Source organism: Melopsittacus undulatus, chromosome 11 (genome assembly GCF_012275295.1).
Source record: "Melopsittacus undulatus isolate bMelUnd1 chromosome 11, bMelUnd1.mat.Z, whole genome shotgun sequence".
Classification (NCBI taxonomy): domain Eukaryota; kingdom Metazoa; phylum Chordata; class Aves; order Psittaciformes; family Psittaculidae; genus Melopsittacus; species Melopsittacus undulatus.
The window spans coordinates 2,110,622-2,132,713 of record NC_047537.1 but is presented as its reverse complement, the minus strand read 5'-3'; the positions used below and the strand labels follow the sequence as shown (position 1 = coordinate 2,132,713).

Below are 22,092 nucleotides of genomic sequence, written 5' to 3'. Positions count from 1 at the left end.
AGATGCAGTGAGCTCTTGTTGTCCACATCCTCTGGGTTTGTGGCACTCTTGTTTTAGGCACTGAGAGGCCCTATGGGGTTAATTCTCTATAGGGTTACTTCTGAGATGTAGAATGAATAAATGAGTCCTAGAAACCAATTTATCCTTGCCAGGAACACCAGAGGGCCTGGGTCAGTGACCCACTGCTTTCTGGTTTAGCACCATGAACAGTGAGTTTGTTTCTGTGCAGACCAGCATGTGGCAGGAGCATCACTTGGTGGGGAGCACACTCCTTCCTTCCTGCTCTCTCTCCTCCTCAGATGGACTTACAGGAGGGTATCACAGAGCAAAGAAACAGGAATGTCCAGGAGTGCTCTGGCTTTGCTGGGACAGGAGCAGCAGCAGGGACACTCTCAGTGACAAGAGATTAGGGCCTGGTCCAAGCCTGGGAGATGGCGCGGGGTTGACTATGGCATGGGATGAGAGCCTGGGCATGGAGAGGCAAAGCAGTGACGAGATGGTAGCGCAGGACAGAGGCACGGCTGCCACTGCCCTCGTGTCTCTGCCACCTACTGCCCTGTGGCAGTCACACATCAGCACAGGGGCCCCACACCGATCTGTGTCCCCATCCTCTGTCTCAGGCCAAGCTGGCTGCCAGAGCCAGGGTACCTCCAAGGCAGTGCCACCACGGGGCTGGCACCGATGGGGTCACTCAGAACCACAGCTCCATCCCCTCCCACTGCAGCAATCCCCACTTGGTCACCCTCTTCTCCAAGTGTGACCCTACCTGACCCCTCCATCACCCGGAGCTCGCCCAGCCCCACACTCACCTGCTTGTGCATCGTGCGCTGCTTCATCTCGGGGCTGTCACCCTTGGAGGATGACGACTGCTGCCGGAGCCGGGCTCCGCTGCCAGGCCAGTCCGGCGAGGAGGACATGATGGTGCCGCTGGAGGGCCGTGGGTACTGGACGGTGCTCAGCAGGGAGGGCGGCGTGCGGCCGCGGGTGGCCGGCGGTGGTGGCGGTGGGGGCTGGTCTATCCGGCGCTGCGGCCCCGCACTGTTCTGCCTTGGCACCGTGGGCTGCCCACCCTTCTCGGTGAGCGAGAGCTGCCTGCGGGCCAGCTCCCCGGTGCGGCGCGCGAAGTCCTCGGCCACGGGCGCGGTGAAGCCGTGTTTGTTGGCTGTCAGCTCCTCGCTGTTGCTGTGGGAGCTGAGCGAGCTGTGGCACTCGGAGCCCGAGTCCAGGCCGCGCGGGGACAGCGGCAGCCCTGCTGCCATCTGGTACACGGGGTTCTGGAAGGACAGCGGGGCCAGGAGCTGCGGCCGGCCCGGAGCGCTCTCGCCGCTCGGCGTGGTCGGGGTCTGGCCCACGCGGCGCACGGTGGCCATGCCCGTGATGCTGTTCTGCTGAGTCCGTGTGGTCCATATGCCCTGCAACTGCCCCAGGGATGACTGACTGTCATTGAGGGAGTCAGCCGCGCCCGGCGCGTTGGCCCCACTGTCCAAGAGCCGATTGTCCTGCAAGTCCACCATGGACAAACTCTTGCTGCCATTAGACATCTGCACGTCGGGCTCATTGGCCTCTGAGTAACTGGAGCTTCGGGCAGGCGAGGGCTGGGCCCCAGCAGACCTTGTGACAAAAAACAAGTCCTTGTTTTCAGGGGTTGGAGATGGTAACCGTGTGAAATCTATCAGACTGCAGGGAAGTCAGCGCGTAAGGAAGAGGAGAGGAAAACAAAACAAAAAAGAAGAGCTGTGAATGCTGCACCGGAGCAGGAAAAACCCAAATCACTCAGAAGAAACCAGCGTGGCAGCTGTGTGGGACGGGCCAAAACCCAGCCCCTGGGATGCAGGGACAGTGCAGGGGGATGGGGGAGCCCTGGGCAGCCCCATGGGGGGAGGCAGGAGCACGCAGGGAGCCAGGGTGGGTGTATGCGTGGGGAGCACTGTGCTGTGCAGGATGCATCCCCACTCATCATCATGTGTCAGGCACCCTTCTGCTCCCAGCTGGCTGTACCTGTGCTGCTCTCGTGTGCCCTGCTCTGTACCCAGGCAGTCAGCTCCTGAGGGCACACTGGCCAAATCAGAGAGCATGGAACACCACGGGAGCCTGATCCACACCACACCTTCAAGGATCAGAGAGAGAGCTCCAGCAGCAGAGCTACACCCCAGCAACCGAAGGTTATGCACCCAGACCTCCTGCTGCAACACACATTCATGCAATATTGATTTTCTTGGGGATAGGAAGAAAGAGCTTTGCAGTAGATTAATGTGAATATACACTGATCAAAGATGGTACACTGTAAGCAAGTATTTGGGTGAAAGCATATTGTCAGACATCCTCCATAGCACTAGATTTAAATAATTACACCTCATGCTGGGAAGCATTAGAGATGAAAGCTCTGATTAGAGCCAGTCCAGTGCCATTGCTGCCTTTCGTTCCTAATTAAACTGTTAAATATGATGTAGTTTCCACTTACAAACTATTTTCCCAGCTCAGTCTTTCAGTTCGTGTGGGCTCCATTTCATTTTCCACAAACAGAAACATTACAGGTTTACAACAGTCATCTTCCCCATGAATGGAACTCCTTACATAATGAGCCCAGAACACACGTTAGGTGACTGTGTCTGTGAATCACTGCTCAGCATTAAAAACACCCAGGATTATAAAACTAGACAGAGTAGACTGGAATGTCTCTGTCAGGCCTCTGCAGCTTTGCAACTGGTAAAGAAATGTCGAGGTTTGGATCTCAGTGAATTCAGCACATACCCTTATGTCTTACAAAGATGGGTAAGGCAAATCTTGCATACCAGTGCAGATCTTGCATACCCAGTGACCCAATGAACTTAATGGCAACACCGACCACTTTGAGGTTAGTGCAGACAAGCCCTTAAGTCTTCAAAGGATGAACATGTTGCTTCTGCAGCCACATGCCAAGAGCTGAGAACAGAAATACCAAGTTCTTATTTCCCAGACCACATCCCAGCTTTGGCTCTCAAGGGACCCAGCACGGAGCCGTGTCCTTGCACTCCTGCCCACTGCTCTGTCCGGACTCAGAGCTAAACTACAGCCAGTTCTGTGATCAGAAAGCCTAGTGAATGGATCAGCCACCTGCACAAACACCCTGACCCGCCTGTCCCTGCAGGTGCTCAGGTCTGGCAGTGGATGAACATTCAGCATTTCCCTGCTCTGTGGCCAGGCCCCTCATGCTCTTACCCAGACAAGTCATTCTCTATCACCATTTTCTGGAGCCCCGCAGAGATGCTGTTGCCAGCACTGGGTGTGGATGCAGTGTGATCGGCCATGACCGAGACCTGCACGCAGGCCGGGTTACTGAGCGCAGAGTTGACATCCCTCAGGATCCGAGGCAGAGGCCCAAGCTTCGTTGCAGTGCTCTGGGTAAAGAGAGAGCAGAATCACTACCAACAACCTGTGGTTTTGCTAGAGAGCCGTGGGCTTCAATTCACTCTCTTCAGTGAATCACATTTAACACACAACATCCATTGTCTCCATCATTTACCCCCATGGCTGAGGCTATGGGATGTCCCAGCACATGCGGCTATAGAAGCCAAGGGCTGCCCCTGTGATCCCCCTGGATACCTGCTCCAGTTGAGAAATGACTTCCCAGAGTAGCGAGTGCAAAGTGGACAGTTCCCGGCCAAGGTCAATGTAGCCTTCAAAGCCAGCAGTGTTTGAGATGGTTTCGGGGTTGGAGATCTCCAGGAGAAACCTCTGCATGTTAGTCCATTCGTGTTCCAGGAACTGGTTCATAAAGGACATGTATTCCTCTTTGCTGCCAAACCTATCAAGACAGCAACAGGGATTTCAGCTAAATCCTGTAAACAGAGGTACAGCCAACAGAATGGGTAGGTACATAAGCAGGTGAGGATGCCAGAACCTTCCTCTCCCACCTGAATCCTTCAAAGCCTTTGGGATGCTCAGGTTGCCAAGAGGCACCTGGTACACCTCACTGATCATGGAGGAGCCAAAATTAACCCCAGCCTAACCCAGATATGTCCTTGTCAGCGTGGGTTCTCCACAGCAGAAATAAAGGTGAAAGCTAGAGAAACAAAGCTGTTGTTGGCAATGGTGTGTATCTTACTGCTGGGTCAGGGCACAGCCTCCAGAAATAGGACCTGTCACTGGAAATAAATCATAATACCAAGCACCATCAACTGACTGAAGCCCACGATGGTGGCAGGAATCCTGTGCTCTCCCTGCTCTTCCACAAGCACTGGAGCTAACCCCAGCATAATGGCTCTAGGATCACCCTGCAGAGCTACACCTGCAGCTGGGCCAGCCCATGTGTCCCCCCTGGCTTTCTGCAACCTCCTCTGCCCCCGAGCATTCCCCAAGACCTCCCTCTGGGTTAGATGTCTTATTTAGAGCACAGCAGGGAGGGTCTCGTGGTTCAACTGTACCAGCAGTGGTTGGTGCTGTGCCAGTGTCAGTGATCCCGAAGCTCGGCTGTGTGCCAGCTGCAGCCCAGCTCAGCTCCATCACTTTGACTGACTAATGTCAGCTTAGGTAAAAGAGTTTTCGCTGCAAAGTGCTGAGAATCTGAAAACCCTTTAGTTAGGGATTGGTCAGGAATACAGAGAACTGCTGTCATCAAGTGTAACACACTTGTACATCTTCCATCTGCGTCTGCAGGCCTGCACGCTCCTGACGGCGAGCGTGTGTACTAAGCTGGATTCCAAATCTAAGGAGCTTTAGACAGAAACTGTCCATTCATGTTTCGGAAAGCTCATCATTTTGTTATCAGAGCTCAGGGTAAGTAGCTCAGAGCTGCAGCCAGAGGAAAGATTCACAGAAATCTCTCGCTTTGTTTCCACCAAACCAATGGGTTTAGTTAGGAACTGATAGGATTTAGTTGGAAACGGATAGTGTTCCCTTCTCCTTTCATACCCTCCCAGTTCAGACAACTGCATTTGAATAGCAGGGAGGGTCCTAGAGTTTACAGGAGGGAAAGACCAGCTCCTGAGCAACAAGCTGCTGTTGGGGTTCTGGTCCTGCTGGTACCCTCAGAGGCCAGCCATGCCATGCCAGGACAACGTGCCTGGCTGTGCCGGGGTGTCCCTGCTGCCAGCCCGCTGGCTCCTCTGTGTGCTCAGAACAGCTCCTTTTCCTGCTCCTAAAACACGTCCTGTTTTGGAAACTTCAGTGATCTCCCTGACCCTGCAGGGAGGGAATGGGTCCCAGAGAGACGTGGGGGAAACAGGCAACAGGAAACAGCCAGACCCCTTCCATGGAGGCAAGGAGCAGGCAGCGCAGGGCTGGTGCCGGGCTCTGCCTGCACCTCCTGCCTGCACCTCCTGCCTGCTCCAGCTCCGGCTTACTTGGCAAAGTTGGCGAGGTTCTGGGTGACCTTGGCAATGAGGGTCAAAGTGCGAGCAGTGCGGTCATCCGGGTACTCCTGCAGGAGGCTGAAGAGGGACGGGGACATGATGGCCGGGCACAGGAACCGCAGGAACAGGGAGGCACTGATCAGGCGCTCGCTGATGTCCGGGCGGCCGCGGTTGCTGCATTCTTGTCTCCACGAGGCAAAAACTTCCTTGAGCTCCCTTGGGAAGACACTGGAACGAGAGGAGGATGTTGCAGGGATGGCAAGTTCAAGGCCAGGGTGCTCAAACTGCCACAGGACAGTAACTACATATGGTGTGTATCAGCTGTGGGGTACAACACCCAGACCCATATAGCGGTAGAGCCCTCTCACCCTGCTAATGCACAGCAGCACCACCACCTGCATTGGTCACAGCCCTGTCCTTGTTTTTTGCAGTGTCCATTGGGACACTCAAGCCACACATGACAAAGCAAAGCTGCTCCATAATGTTGTAGGAGAAGCAGCTTTCATCAGACTAATGAACACTGGTTGTGCTGGGTGCTAAAACCCTGGACAACTGGGAAGATGGAGATATGAGACAACCTGTGCAAACACCTCATCCCAAGCCAGTTGGTTGTGTGTCAGGGTGCTCTGAACCAGGGGAAGCTCAGCCACCGAGGGGATTGTGTCTCCTGAAGAAACACAGCATCAGGGACCCCCTCAGCAGGAACATCCGGGGTCACCAGTGCAGCTGGGCAGGTTGTAATACTCCTGTTCAAGCACATGGATCGAATCCTGCTGTGATGAGTACAAACACGGAGCCCATTGGAGTTCCTCCTGCTTTGTAGCTACACAGCCTCAGCCTGGCTTTCCTGGACACCAGAATTCCCCTGGCTCCAGCAGTCGGTAGCTGCAGCAGCCCTTATCGCTGCACAGCTTGCTGCCTGTTTCTGTCCAGCCCTCCCCAATCCCTGCTCCCACCTTATCCTGTTCCCAGCATGTGGTATTTATTCAGCTGGATACTCCCAGTGCTGGGAGCAGGCTGGCAGCGGGTCCCACCACACTGCCCTTGGTCCCTTGGGTACACAGCTCCCCACCCGCTGGCCAGCAACCACTGCCTCTGCTTCAGAACCAGAGCTGGATGGTACAAAACCAAACTGAAGCGAGGTCAGACTCCATTTTAGACCATAAATCTCCTTAACAAACAGCCATTTCGGAGGTTTCCCAGTTTTGGTGCAGGGACTATCTGGGAAAAGCAAAACAAGATGAGCTTGGCTCTCAATGGCCTGCCCGGACTAACTGCAGAAGGGAAAATCTTGGGAGTTGCATGGCCAGAGACACCATTCACTGCCCAGCAACAGCAGGAGCCAGCTGGGAGGCTCCAAAACACAGCACTGCCAGGCCTCCAGGCCACTACAAGGTCATTCCTCCTGCTGCCAGCACTCCCCATCCTCCGGCCTTTGCTTCCCAGGGCTATGGACACTCATTCCATTGAGCCCACCTGACTGCTCCTGGCCACACTGCAGAGACCTATGGGGTTTGTGGGTACCCTGCACCCAACAGCCGTGGCCTCTGGCTCTGCAGCATCCACACTCAGCAGTCAGAGCCCTCGCCCCTCATTTCAACTGCAAACCCCCATTTCAGGTCTGGGGATGCTGCTGTTAATCCCACCTAGGGCATCCCACCACACATGGAAATGCCCATGCAGCTGTGCTCCAGGTTTCAATCCGACCTGATATGGCTGGTGACACTCCATGGAAGCGCTTGGAAATGCTTCCATTGCATTCAGCTTCTGCTCTGTGTTGGCTTCATGCTTTCACATCCATGAGCTTTTACCCTGTGCTTTATAAATCACATTAGCCAACGTCTCCGGCTGGGTAAATTCTCCTCTGTCTTTGATTTGATCCACACAATTGGACAAAGCCCTTCTACTTCATGGTATTTGCCCAGAAACAGAGGAATCCTTTAAGCAATTTAAGGCTTGACTGATCAGGACAGGTTGTACAGACACTGGGAAGCAACCCCTCGCCATGCACGCACCGGCTGCACGCAGCCCCCGAGCTCTGCTCACCAGTGATGGAGACCACAAACCTCCAGTTGTGTCCCACGGATGGAGCTCAGTTCCCAGCTCCGTGTGACAAACGGGCCCGTAATCCATCCCCCAAGTTCCCAGTGATGAGCTCCCTCATGCTGCAATTCTGCTTACACTGAAACTTCCCAGATGTCCAAATTATGTCATAATTATAACAATTTTCAGTTATTGTAAACCTCTTTCCTCTCTCTGGCTCTCTCTGCAGATGAGCATGCACACTCTGGCACTATTTAAAGCAGGATTGTCAGCTCTCAGGATACCTTGGCCAATCCTGAACACTCATCGGCCCTATTAATCCCTAAGAACCACTGAGCACAAAGGAGTGAGGGGGAAACACTCAGAGCAGCTGCTTCAGCCTTCCTGGGAAAGGCAGGACTGGAGGAGCAAACTTCCCCTGCATTCCTGACTCTCCTTAGGTCACTTTTCAAGCCTATTTTTAGAGTGACCTTTTAGTGCTGCTTTGGGTATTTTTAGGAAGACATTCATTCAAACAATTGTAATCCACTGGTGGCCAAAAGCAGTGAATCCCTCCTGGGAGAGCAGGTAAACACCATTCCTGAGCCAATCAGCCCAGGACAAGGTACAGGATACCTGTCAAGAAATCTGCCCTTTGCTTATTTGTCTGAATGAGCCTCCTGCTGCTTGTTTTGTCCCTGAACAGGATCAGGAAAAGCAATTCCCTTCCTGGGCCTGCACTCACAGCCCTGGGAGATTGCACATCATGAGCTTTCAGACCTCAACAGAACAGCTAGGACAAGAGAGAAAATGAGAAATCCTTATTATCAAAGACTTCCTTCCTCCAATATTATCCTGAGTTGATGTTCTGCAACACCAGTGTTGTTACTAAACATGTTAACACAAACGAAGCCCACACTCTGAAGCAGGAAGAATGCAAACCCAGCAGTAAGACAAGGGTAATTTTCTCATATAGATCAGGTACATTGGGAAGCAGCAGAAAGCAAAGCCTTTTATTTCTCCAAGAGAGTCACAGTCCCATTTTCCCCCTTTCAGGTCATCTTTGCAGGCAGCATCTGTGACAGGGACTCCTGGCTGCCAGTCCCCAGGGCTGAGCACAGGTCACACCACGAGCCCGACAGCCTCCTCCACAACAGGATACAACTACCTTACTCCGATCAATTTTGCATATCCGAGCCTGCCCCAACTGGTTGCAAGAACCTTTACCCTGAGAATAAACAACCAGGAAATGCCTCAAACTGCATACCAGGCCTTGAGCCAAGGAGGCAATGGGCTCCCCACCTCTGCCTCAGCAAGCACCCCGGGGCTGCGAGACAGATGGGTTAACAGAGGAATGCAGGATGCTGAGCCAAAGAGCAAAGCAAGAGGAACAGCAGCATCCTCCTGGGCTCCAGCACTCTGCAACAGGAGAACATCTGCCTAAACAAAAGCTCCCTGTGCTGGTGCAGCTTCCGTGCGGCAGAGAGGATCTCAGAACTTCATCTGAGACAGGCAGAGTGCATCAGCCTGATCCAGACCGAATCACTACATGGGCAGGAGATTCAGGCCATGCACTTCTGCCCTTTATTCCAGACTTTCATACACAGTTGGCATCAAGTCCCTCTCTGAATTGGCCATACTTACAAAAGCATTTCATGTTCCTTGACTCCACTGCTCTGTCCCCATGTCTGTGCACCAGTAACCCTTCAACACCCACTGAAAACAAGCCTGATGGAGAATCAGTGAGGCTGTTGCACTCATAGAGCAGATACTCCATACTTTGAGCAGGAGCTGCTGTCTCACCCCCTGGCCATCCTGATCCTTTATGTACCACAGGATGTGAGCAGGGCCCTCCAGCTCTCCCTCCAAAGCTCTCTAAGAAGCTGCCCATCATGGATGGGTACCAATAGCTTGAGCATGGGCTGCTGCCACCCTGTCCCTGCAGCTGCATCAGCTCTGTGCTAGCCAAGGGCATGCAGAGGTGAGCGATGCTCACAGGATACTGACCAGTAGGAGTTGATGATCTTGCAGAAGGCCAGCTCACAGCACATTTTCAGGTTGCTCTGATGTTCAGGAAGGTCTGAAGATGAACACTTACTGGGATCCACCTCGCAGTTCTCATCTGATTCATACAGTGCCTTGATAAATTCCCCTGTAAAAGAGACAGTTGGTGATGGGTTCTAGAGACACGAGATGCAGCCTGCAAGCAATTCTGTCCACAAGCCCAAGCACCCCAGCAGTTACCCTGCACCCCACCATGCTGCCTCAACAGAAGTGGGTACAAGAGCTGGTGGTGGCTCCCAGGGCAGGCTGTGCCCCACCAGCTCTCAGGACCCCTGACCATAACCAGGCGCACCCTGCAGAAAGGCACCCATATTCCCAATGAGCACATTCCATCCCTCCCCCCCAGCTGGCAGCTCTGCTTCTGTGGCTATGGGCTATTGCATCAGAGCTGAGCTGCCAACACACCCACTTCCTCAGCCTGCCCTGAGCCCCCATTACACCGGTTCCAGAGACTCTCCCTTGGGCAAATCCAGTAGGAAGTATGCTGGCAAGTTCTGTAATTATTTGTAGGATGGCTGCTAGTGCAGCCTGTGCCCTGGCATGGACAAGCCGCTGTGATTCACTGGAGAAATGGGTAATTAAAGGAAAGGAAGCATTTACTGGGTTTATTTCGAGCTGAACATCACACCAAATTGAATTAAAACATTTCTCTGAGCTTCCCTGCCCTCCTGTTTGTGCCTGGCTGCTCCTCACGCCATGGAGGATCACACCATGGGTCTGCTTTGGAGCTCCTCACTCTTGTGCCACCTTTCACCCTGGGTGACAGATCCCTTCTGATGGGGCTGATGATGTTCCCACTGCTTGGACCAGTGTCCAACTTGGGGGTGACAGTCACCCATCCCAGTTAGCACTGGGATGGGATAATGGAGATTAAAAGCAGTATCTAAGGGATCTGCAGAGCCAGGTGATGTTCTGGAGAAAGGTTTGCTTTGGGTTTCTTCTAATTCCAGTTGGTTTGCTCATCTCCTAATTCTGGTTGCTTTGCTCATCTTCTCATTCCTGACCATTCTGGATTTTCCCATACTCCTGGTTTTGGCTCACTCTCGTCTGCATTCCTCCCCTATTGCCAAAACAGATTTTAATTACACACTGGAGAGCCTCTCCAATGTATTTTCAGCTCTGCCACGGAGCTCTGGAGCTTCTCTGCTCGCCTGCAGGTGATGCCTGCTGTTATCATCTGGCCCTATTACTTGCTTGTGCTTCATGGTTTAAAGGAAAACACTATCTTTTATTGTGTTACCTTGTGCTGTATTGTGTTACCCGGTGACACACAGATGAATCACTTCAATGATAAAAGGCCTTACACAGGACCAGTGCCCTGACCAGCAAGCAGGAACCCAAGGCTCCACCTGCACTAGCTGGAGCTGGCTTGGCAGCATTTGCATTGAGCCCTGAAAGGGGAATGTTTCAGCACTCTGTGCCTTCATTAATCCCCTGGCTGCTTAGAACTCAGATGGGGTAATCTACTTACAGCCTTGCCTTCAACCAGAAAGCATTACAAGGTACAAATAAATACTGTTCCTTTTCCTATTCTTGTGGGCTATGTGTTGGTTCGACTCCAGGATCTCCCCTTGCACGATGCTGTCATTATTGCTATTATCTTAATAAAGTATTCATGCTTCTTTGCTCCTTGCTAAAATTACACAAATCCACTGGTAGGAACCCAACATCCTGAAAAATTAACACTTCACTGGGAGCTCTGCTCATCCTACTGCTGTGGATCCAATCTACCTGCCTTCGGCTGAGACATCAGACATCATGCTTCAAAGGCAGCCTCTCCCCATCCTCGTGCTGTGCTGGCTGCAAGCAGCAACACAGCAATTCCTTCCTGACCTGCCCAGAAGCAGAAGCTCTAATTATTTTCATTTGCATCAAGAGGAATATTTTTGGAGCCATGAACATCTCCAGCACTTAAACCCCAACCACCAGGAGGGCTGTTCCCAGCGGGATCTGGGACATGACTCCCTCATCACTGGGATGTGGGAGATTGCATCTGACTCTCCAGCGCTGCAAGGAACTGAGGGAGCGTCTCTGGTCCGGGGGTGCCATCAGGGGAAAGGTTCAATCAGCTGCTGTGATGCTGATGGTGCTGAGACAGAAGCCGTGGAAGGCAGCATAATGCCTTCACATATCAATTCATCTCCTTTGAAAGTGGACTGAAGCACTAACTCAGTGGTAACCTTCACCTGGGAACCTGTTGGGTCACGGCTGTGCCCTGCCTTGGAACCTGCTGCCAGTGAAACCCTCTGACAGGTACCAAGGCTCCACCACAGGGCACCCTGCAACCTAGAGGAGGACTCCTCTGGGGGAGCCTTGCCAATGCTCTGTACGTACCTAAGGCATCTTGCAAGTATTTCTGCCCCACCAGCTTCAGGTATTCTTCGATTGCTTTGGTGGCCAGTGTGTTCTCCCTGAAAATGAGATGCTCATTCTCACCACAGCGATCAACTTCAGACATCATCAGGTCAGTCAAGAAATCCTGGAAAGCAAAGCCCATGGTGGGTCACCACGCACTGACACACGCTTTGTTCAGCAGAGCAGGCAGCCTCCCCTCCTCTCGGCTTTGTGAGGCACAGGACAGAGTGGAGGAGCTGCGGGTGATCCTGGCTGTCCCATGCTGAGCTGCTCCCAGCCCCACTTCCCTCCTGCTCCAACCTCATAGAGGAGAGGAAAATAAATCTCTAGAAAATCACAATTTTTGCACCACAATAAACTATTCAAAAATGACCCCAAAAAACCAATGCATTTCAGACCTGCACCACTTTGCCTCTCCATCAGCGCTGGTTTCCAGCTGGGTCTTTTATCTGCCTCACATTTTAGGACGGTCAAGGTTGGAAAGGACCTTAACATCATCTAGTTCCCATTTTGTGGGTGAAACATCATGTTTGCTGTTCAGTGTGGCTGTATTTGATGTCTAAGTGACTGGTTGCAAACCAAGGGCACCTCGGATGTCATGAGCTGTGTCCCACAGTTAATGGCTGAGAATCAAGCCTATAATATGCATCAAGAAACTCAAGTGTCCCATTTCCTTAGTACTCACGGAAATAAACAGCATTGCTACAGCACAGATTTGGGGCCTGATGTGCACACAACCAAATCCCATGTGAGCTCTTCATCCCCTGGGCTGCAGAGCAATGGAAGGGGTGAGCAGGACAGGCCACAGGCTGACAGCTGCCCCATGCTTCAGGCCAGGCTGCTGAGCTACAAACCCTAAACCAAAACCAGCCCTTCAGAGCCCCACGTCTGCTTCAGCAGCAGCATTAACTGAGCAGAGAGCATCACGCAGGTCCCCATGCATTCTGCAGAGACTCCACTGCGTGGTGTGGTGTTTAGTGTGCTGAGGCAGTGTTAATGCAGGAGAAATGCCATGCAGATTTTAATGCTAATATATATTCAGCTCCTGTTCACTGCACTGCTAATGGGAAAAGCAGCTCTGGGCTCCTGCCCAGCTCCTCGCTGTGCTGGCTGCTGGGAAGGTCCATCTGCTCCCACCCTGTACCATTCACCTGGACGAAGGGGAACAGGCACCGTGTAAATCAGATGCATTAAAGCGCTCACTGTTTCCCATGCAGGAGACAGACAAATGTTGACACACACATTCAATTCCACAACCAAAGGCCCCTTTTACTAAACTGCCTTCCCCTAGAACAAAATCATCTGCTTGGTAATAACCTTTCACTAAGAAATTCCCCTTCATTTGTCATGACCGTACCAGAGGTAACCTGCTCCTGGCAAGGGTACCAGGAGCATCCCAGAGCTGTCATGAGGAGACCTAGGTCCTGTCCTTGCCATTCCCAAAACGCAGCTCCCAAGCACCATGGCTGTGACCCAGCCTGCTCCAACCCAGGCTGAGGAGAGGGGACACTGAGGTCCCATCCCTGCCAGCAGCTGGCTGGGAGAAGAGAGGCACTTAGCTCCACTGCATCCTTCATATGGACATCTGTGCACTGAGAGCTTAATCAAGGTTCAAACAGCACCCAATGGCCCATCTCTCCCACCTTCCCACGAGACTGGGAACAATACACTGTCCTGACATTCCCAGAGAGCCTCAGAAAGAGCCAGAGGAGCTTTGGTTAAAAAAAGAAGTCACTTCCATTATTTCTTTACCCTTCCTGAGATCCTGCTATGTCTGCAATGCTCCTGCAGCTGCAGAGGCAAAAAAATCCCTCCTGGAAGCAAAGCACGTGCCTTCCCCCACTATTTTCTCTCATTTAGCCCCTTTTATCAGCCAGGCTGGAATGAAACTTTAAACCCCTGCTCAATTCCCACTAGCTGCTATCTGGGTAACTCCATCACCTTTATCTTCCTGGGTCTCTCCCGGGGTCCGTTTCAATTCTAAGCCACAGCTCAGGCTGACACAAGGTGCTGATTCTTAATTAGCAGCCACTGACCTTGGCTTTGCTCAGTTCTCTTCTCTGTCACTTTCCCAACATACTAATTATCTCAGGAATAACTGAGTTTTACAGTTTCTCTTAGCCAAGGGTTTGCTTTCCCCTCCATTGCTGGCCAAGGACTGGCAGCCGTGGGATGCTGGTCCAAGCTGTGATGCACACCCCAACTGGAGCCAGGGCTGCCAAGAGCTGGATACCCAAAAGACAAGGTTTAGCCCCTGCTAATGTGAATTTTAATGATTTTTGCTGATTTAGAATCCACCAGAAATTAAAATGAGGCAAAATTCCACCGTGGGACTCGGCACGCAGCCAGAAAAGGTTGCTCTGAAACCTCTACTGTTGTCATTATCCACTATGGAGCACCTGCAGCTTGACAGCTGAGGAACAACCTCTGCTCTCCAAAGTGGGAAGGAAAGCTGCTGAAATCCCAAAGAGCTCCATTATGGCACAACACTCAAAGCTGGGACTCAATGTGGTGGGATGTGGCTTTGTAAGTGACAGAGGGATGGAGGGAAGAGCCAGGACATGCACCAGCATCCCACAGGCAAGGCCTGCTCAGCATCCCCAGCAGGGTCCAGCCTCCCCAGGCTGCAGGAGGCATCTTGCCAGGCTATGAACCAGCGCTGGGGTGCATCAGGGATCAAAACACACACAGCCAATGTCCTTGAGTGCATTCCTCTGCCTCTGGGCAGCCCAGGGGAGCTCTGTTTGCTGCAGGACAGGAGCCTCCTCCATGGGTCAGTTCCCATGACATCCTGCAGTTCCTGTCCCAGGGCCATATCCAGATCCTGCCTTCCCTCTGCACAAAAAGCCACATCGGCTCTGGATCACACGTCTGGTATCTCTGCCTGAAGTACGCCAGCAGCCAGCACTCAGAACACACAAATGGAATGCAAATCCTTGCTGAATCCCTCCGGGGGCCTCACTCACCCACATACAAGGCTCTGAATAAAATGCAATAACTAAAGCCAATAAAACTCCCTGTTTCTGAGCAGCAGAGATCAGCAGGGGGTTGTTTTCAGTTAGGCCCCTGGCAATGGAAGAAAATAAGATGCTTTATTTCATTACATGGGAGTCGAGAGGGGAAGGAAAAGGTCTACAGTAAAAATGAAGGGCTGTGGCAGCGCTCTCCAGGCTTGTGCCCCTGGTGCTTTTCAGGGTATTTGCTTCAGACTGGACATGGCTGAACCTGTGCAACTTCAGTCACTGTCCATATGCTGATAGAGAATCAGAGAATGGTTTGGGCTGGAAGAGACCTTCAAGATCACCCAGCTCCAACCCTTCCGACTCCGTCAAGAAGAGAAGCTCATGAATAAAGCAACCCAGTGCACTGGTTCCAAGCACTTTTCAACCAACCAAGCATGAACCCCAGCAGTGTGAGCTGTGCTACGGCAGCTCCTCCAGAAACACACCCAGGAGTGGCAGCCAGGTCCCTGCAGCAGAGAAGCTGTGGCTGCCCCATCCCTGAAGTGCTCAAGGCCAGGCTGGACAGGGCTTGGAGCAAGCTGGTCCATGGGGGCTGGAGCTGGATATCTTTAAGATCTCTTCCAGCCCACATCATTCCACGATTCTATGCCTGAGTCATCCTGTAGCTGGAATCCTTGACGCTGCCATGGAGGATCCCTTAAACCTTTGCTTGGGGAAACTGGCAGGAGAATATGGAGATGGGGGTGATGCCCCGGAAAGGAGCGCACTGTAGCCACGTGTGGTCCCTGCAGGTGGCTGCTGGAAGCTGCTGCCCTGGGGGTGGCCTCCACTGGAAAAGGCTCATTGAAAAGTGAAATCCACCAAAAGAAAAACCAACACCTGCTCAGGAACAGGATCCTCCATTGCCCACATCAATGGGGCAAAGGAAGCGGACTAATTGCATTGCTCCAACACAAAAAACGGGCAGAAAAAGCTTCTTCACAGGGGACAAAGCCAGAGCAAAGAAAGCTAATCCAGTCACACATCTGATCAGTAGCTGACAGCTCAGCCTCCAGCACCCCTCAGCCCTGCACATCCCACAGTGCTCCAGACTTCCAGTGCTTGCACTTGCCGGTGCCAAGAAAGCAGACCCTGGTGCAGGGTCTGTCTGCATCATGCACCCCTGTGCCCGGGGGGTGTCACTGGGCAATACCAGCCCCCTCCAGCTCCTGAACCCAGGAGGCACAGAGATGGAGCCAGCCGGGTGCCTGGCCCAGCGCCGGTGGGAGCAGGACCATTCCCTTGGCAAAGGGAGCCAGCAAGGAGCACCAGCCTTGCAGGACTACCCTGTGCACAGGCAGGATGGAGGCTGCACTCGCTGTCCTCCAGCCCCTCGGGATGTGTCCACAATGGAGCACATGGGGTGTGAGGGAGCTGAGGAGCCCCATGGCCCTGCACACACCACTTGGAACACGCAGCCCCCAGGGCTGGAGCTGACGGCTCCCAGTATTGTAAGTGACTGATGGGCAGATTGACTTTGAAATAATAAGGTTCTCCACATCATGAGCCTGATTAAGAGGATTGACTTAACCTTAAGAGGATTGAATTGATAAAGGTAATAAGATTACTGCTAATTTCAAAGACTAGCCCAGAGTCCAGCTGGGCTTTTATGCAAAGGTGAAGAACACCAGGGGTTAGCAGGGCTGTAGGTTACAGGTGGACCAGTGTCAGCGCTGCAGTGGCACAGAAACACAGCACTTGATGTGCAAGGAGAGCAGTGGAGGGCAGGGACCGGGCTCTGGACACAGGGTGTGAAACCAAGGATCCCAACCGCCAGTCACTGACTCCTGATGCCCACAGTTCCTCTGAGGAGCTGTGCTGGACATGTCTCTGCTAGGAAATGCAATGATGTTCCCTCCTTGGGAAAGGAGGTGAAGTGGCAACGTGAGGGTAAACACAAAGGAATCTGCTCCCATCACCTTGTTCATTGCAGTAAGAAAAGCTGAGGGATGTAGCAATAACACACTGAGTGCTCCCCAACCTCCCCATGAGAGCAGAGAGGCTGGATCCCACACAGGAGGCTCAGAAACTGCTCACCCCCCCACAGAGGGGTAAAAACTGTACAGATGCTCATAAAACTCATTTAAAGCCTGGTTAGTTTAACTATAACTGCTATAAAACATTACCAGAGAGATAAACTCCATGGTGAAGAGGATCTGGCTGCTGCAGGCTCCTCTATGGCTGAACTTGTGCAGCATCCCTGCTTCCCTGTGCACTTTCCCAGTGCTCTGCCCCAACTCCATGGAAGGAATCACTGTATCTGCTTAGCTGAAGCTAATCCTTGCAGCACAAACAAACAGGGACACATGTTTATTCTTCACTCCATTCACAAGACGATAAATATTTATTTCAAGGGAGCAGCTGGCTCCTTCGGGCTCTGTCTAATGCTGGCTTTGAGCTACCAACCATTTGGACAAGAGAGGGGTGTTTTAGACAGTTATGGTCATGAACTGAGCTCCAAAAGTTGTTAAGAGAGCCCTGAAACAAATCTAAGCATGGGAAATATTCTGGAAGCATCTGAAGTTGCAGTCATTGTCATGTTGGGAAGGATGCAGCCACAACCACATCACACGGGCCACATCAAGCCATGCTAATGGCAGGGGTGAGCACACCAGGTATGGCAACAGAAATACCTGAAGTTATGACTTTGTGGGTTGCAAACCACATGGAAATAATCAGGCATCTCCACACCCTTAGTAACACTTTATCAGTGCTCTCACCGAGGAGATGGAGTCACGTAATGATGCTGAGAGTCCGCATCCCTGTGCTGAGCCACAAACCCAAGTCCCTCTTGCCTCTTCCCACCCCTATGTGCCATAGAAAGAGACAGTGAACAAGCACTGTGTGATGGAGGGAGCTGGTGTAGGGCTGGATGTTTGTCAGGCTTCCCAGAGAGCTGGGGCAGATCCCTCAGCCAGACCATTGGCACTTTTACCTTCATCAGAACGCTTTCCCCCTCCTCAGTGCCTTGGTGGCTGCTCAGGAGGTTCCAGGCACACCCTGATGCTCACCAAACCCTCACACAGCACTGCAGGGATGAAGCTTTTCCCTTTCCCAAACAGGGATCAAAGGAAGCATGGACTCACTCCCAGCAAGGACACTCTGCTTCCATTCTCCACCTTTTAATCTATTGTGCTACCCAGGAAGAAGCAGGCATTGAGGGAGAATGTTCAGCTCCAGCCCTTGTCCCCTTCCTGCTGCAGCTCTGCATGTGGCATCACCCGCACAGCACCACATCACCCCTGTCCTGCACACAGCTCCTGCAGCGGCTCTGGGTGGACACAGGGACCCCATGACCCTGCTTCATTAAGGGATTACACCATATTTACAGTAAATCACTACAGGAAACACTGCACGAGCAATTAGCTACTAACGAGTCTTCACAGATAATCTACTGGACACTTGTTTCTGGGGCCAACTGTTAATTGCTGCTTTAGCATCAGCTACAGCAGCCAAGATCAACAAAACCCCCTTTATCAGCAAAATCAATTGGTGGTTGCCGAGTGCCACGTCCGCACTCTTCAGGGCAGGGGAGAGCTCTTGAGGTGGTTGGAAGGGCTCCTGGCAAGGCACAGGGATGCAGAACCCACCTCCAGCTTCAGAGGTCCCAGCAGGACAGAGCCTGAAGGGGGGGGGGGTGCCATGAGATGCTCCTCACCCAGCAGAGGCTGGATTTAATCTTGATATAAGAAAGAAATGTTATACATTTAGAACAATCAACCACTGGGAAAACCACCCCAGGGACATGGGGGGGTCCCCATCACTGGAGGCTTTCAAGATACAGCTGGACAGGGAGACAGCTCATCTCATCTAGGCTGCCCTTCCCACAAAAGGTTGGACCAGATGATCTTCTGAGGTCCCTTCCAATCTGGGCTGTTCCATGATCCTATGATTTTACCTTCCTGCTGCTTTTCCCCTCTCTCTGCTTGTCCAACTAAAGCACACACCACCTGGTTCCCATGCTCCAATAACTCCTGTTGCTCTGACAGCTCCCTAAACCCTGTGCTAATGCTGATGGCAGATGACAGGCAGGGAAAGCAGAAGCTCCATTTTAGGGGGAAATTCATCAAGTCTGTTTACTGTTTGCCATGTCCCCTGTGTAGAGCCTCTGGGATCTCAAGCACTGATGCAGACACATGTCTGGAAACACACTTGCTCTCTCTGGAGCCTCTCCAGTACTGAGGAGAAGAGGAAAAAAGCAGGAACAGTGACAACAGCTCAGTCATGCCAACATATGATCAGTGGTGACTGAGACTGGGGTGACACTTGAAGCCTTTTGCACCAGGACCGTGCAAGCCATGGACATGGTCCTTCAATGGAAGGCTATTCCAACAAGAGCTCTGGCACTAGTGGGCCAGAAGCAGCACAGCCCATGGTTCCTGGTGAGATGCGCCGGCAGAACACAGGGCTGTGCCCAGAAACCACACACTGATGGGTCTGAAGCCCCGGCACAAGGAGTGAGGAGGGGACACCTACAGTGCTCCCCTGTGTAACCACAGAGCACATTTCACAGGCTGTGAACCACTTCTGTCACCTCTGAGGGCAACGAAGCCAAGGGAAGCAGGGCTGTGGTCCTTCCCCGTGCTGCTGGGGCCTGACACTGCTGCCTGGGGTAAGCAAGGCTTTAACAGCTATTTTCTCTGCCTCTGCAACAGCAGGCCCATGGCTGCGCAATCCTCTCAGTGAGCTTTGCCTGCCCTGAACCAGATCAGGAGGCCAAGCCACTTCTCTGCCCAACAGAAGGTAATTAAATCTAATCCATGAACCCTGCCGTGGTCCCAGACAGCAGTGGCAGCTCTGGAGGAAGCAGAGCCTTGTGATTCCCCCTCAGGTGAGGAGCTCACATCTCCTCAGCACTGCAAAGGCTTTGGAAATCCTGCTCTTCCCCAGCTCCCTCCTGCAGAGTTCAGGGAGATTCCAGCAGAGAAACACTGATGCCTTAACTCCTGCAGTGCTGACACTGGCCCTGCTCACCATGGCTGTGCTGTGCCACTCGGGGATGCAGGATGCTCTGCAGCAGAAGGGTCACACAGCTCCATGTTCCATGTGCTGGGTACCTCAGTGCTTGCCTGTGCTGTCCAGTAAGGGAGTCCTCAGCTCTGCTCACCCTGCAGGTACCCTCACAGATCACAACCAGGAATAAATCCCACTCTGCCTCCTCCTTCCCAACCTGGTGGGGGATTCCCAGCTATGAATATGTTCAAAGTGGTCCACATAGACTGAACTGCCCTAGGTGTTCACTGCAGCAATACCCAGCACACACAGGCTGCTTAGCTTAAGCCAACATTGCTTCCATTTCATCCCTGAGAACTGCCTTCTTGCTTTACTTTCACTGTTCATAAGGCAAGAGCCTGGCCCCTGAGCCTCCAGAAGGGAGAAAAATGACTCTGTTGGTATCCCGAGGTCCCACTGACCTCTTGCTAATTAAGCAGTTTGCAATTTGCTAGCAACCTGTTCGTAATTAAAAGCAAAATTAGAGAGTATGAATGGCTAGGCCTGAAGCCCAACTCATGTGGTGATCTCAAACCCTAACACAGGAGCCTGCCCTCGATGGTGTCCGACAGGATCGCAAGGCTCTTACCTTGGCCTTGCCTGTACTCTGCAGGATGTGCACCAGCGCAGATGCCATCTCCTCTTTGTTCTTCACGCTCAGCGAGGGCTCCAGCACCGAGCACAGCACCATGTAATTGTTAGTGATGTACTCAGCAAACTCTTTGTACATCTCCATGGGAAGAATGCTCATACTCTGGTATCGTGACTTGATGCGGATCATGGGCCCCGGGGACTTGCCCTTGCCCGGGTTGGGGCTCACCACTGGGTACCACTTCTCTACGAACTGCCGGCCCGTGACGGAGCTGACAGGGATGTTCACCTGGCCAATGAAGTTGGTCTTGTCCTTCTTCTTCTTCTTGTCAGTCTCTTTGTATAAGTGCACTGTAATGTTTTTGAGCGATGGGAGGTTATTAAATTCAAAGTGCTCCCCCCAAAAGACATTATCAGTTTTCAATTTACAGGTAGTTCGTGCATAAAGAACATCATCCAGGCATAATTCACACAAGTACTTCTTCTTAGCTGGCAGGTCCTTGGCCTCAATAATCCATAACTTTAACATATTCTCTACCCTTCTGCTGTTGTCCTGAAAAGGAGATGCAAAGAAAAACAGGTCACTAAAAACACCCAAACCACAAAGCCAAGCACAACACAACTGGAGATAGGAGTTAATTATTTCGGATGTGCTAAATGAGCAGAGACTTAATTACATTTTATTTTAAGGAAATACTGGCTCTCAGGAATCTGCATAATAACACTACTTATGTTAATTTTCCAAATATCACCATGCTCTCCATGTCTGCTGGTGCCAATTAATATAAGGAACAAGGAAGATAAAACCCCTCCAAATCATAGAGGTACCATTTCCCATTCACTGCCAAGAGGGCCTCAGCAGAAACCAGAAGAACCTCACTGATCATGACTGCCTTTTGCAGAACAGAAGCTGGGTTTCAGGTATCTCCCAACCACCTCCCTTTTTAGTACAGCAGCACTGGAGTCTGTTTTCTTTCCTGTAATAGAGCAGCAATCAAGGGATCTGAGCACACACCCAGGGATCACCTCATCCATGGCTGGAATGCAACCACCTCTGGCAGGGAAAGAAGCCTTTACAAAACCTCATGGTATTTTAGGGCTGATGTCCAGAGCACCCAGACTACAACATGAGGAGGCAGAGCCAGTCCCACAGGAGGATCATCACAGTCCCGAAATAGAAATGTGGCTTGGATATCTTCTAAACAACAACAGAGCAAAGGGTGATGTGGATCTTTAAGAGCTCCCCAGTGATGCTGATCTCATCCTGGAAGAATATCCAGGGGCATTTGTTGCAGGAGTGACTTGAAAGATAAAGCACTCAGGGCTGAAGCACTGTGAGGGGCTCTTCAGTGTCCTGGTTTGCTGGGAAGCCCCTCACTGAAACAGCCACTGCAGCCTAGGAATCAGGGCAGGAACACTTCTGCTGCAAGTCCACAATGGGGTACTGTGGGTTCAGGAAGTAGATGCAGGAACTACACAAGAACACTGAATTCCTGACAGAAATATCAAGTCAGATACTGAGAGTTCATTGTCTGTGAACTCAAACAAAGATGGAAAAGTAGCCATCAGTTAATGGCATGTTTTGAGATAAGGGCACACTTCCAAATGAATTTCCCATCTCAAAGCCATAGTGATGTGCCCAGTCCCAACTCACATTCCCAGGACTTTTCCTGTGGTGAATGTGACTACACAAACCTTACACAGCTCTTTCAGACCACTACTACCAGGTTGCTGCA

At 52.0% G+C, this 22,092-nt stretch overlaps 1 protein-coding gene across 8 annotated transcripts in view; it reads right to left on the bottom strand.

Annotated features, from left to right (window-relative positions):
- The window catches only part of DAB2IP (DAB2 interacting protein), a 131,347-nt gene that overhangs the window by 12,851 nt on the left and 96,404 nt on the right, over positions 1–22,092 (bottom strand). For 7 of the 8 annotated variants that reach the window (XM_034067919.1, XM_034067918.1, XM_034067920.1 and 4 more), the window contains 7 exons: positions 20,355–20,909; positions 11,751–11,895; positions 9,360–9,504; positions 5,322–5,558; positions 3,583–3,784; positions 3,199–3,377; positions 810–1,677 (listed from right to left, as the gene is read on the bottom strand). In XM_034067919.1, coding sequence (XP_033923810.1) covers positions 810–1,677; positions 3,199–3,377; positions 3,583–3,784; positions 5,322–5,558; positions 9,360–9,504; positions 11,751–11,895; positions 20,355–20,909 — 2,331 coding nt within the window. The remainder of the gene's footprint in view (positions 1–809; positions 1,678–3,198; positions 3,378–3,582; positions 3,785–5,321; positions 5,559–9,359; positions 9,505–11,750; positions 11,896–20,354; positions 20,910–22,092) is intronic. The other variant, XM_034067921.1, reaches the window with a different exon arrangement.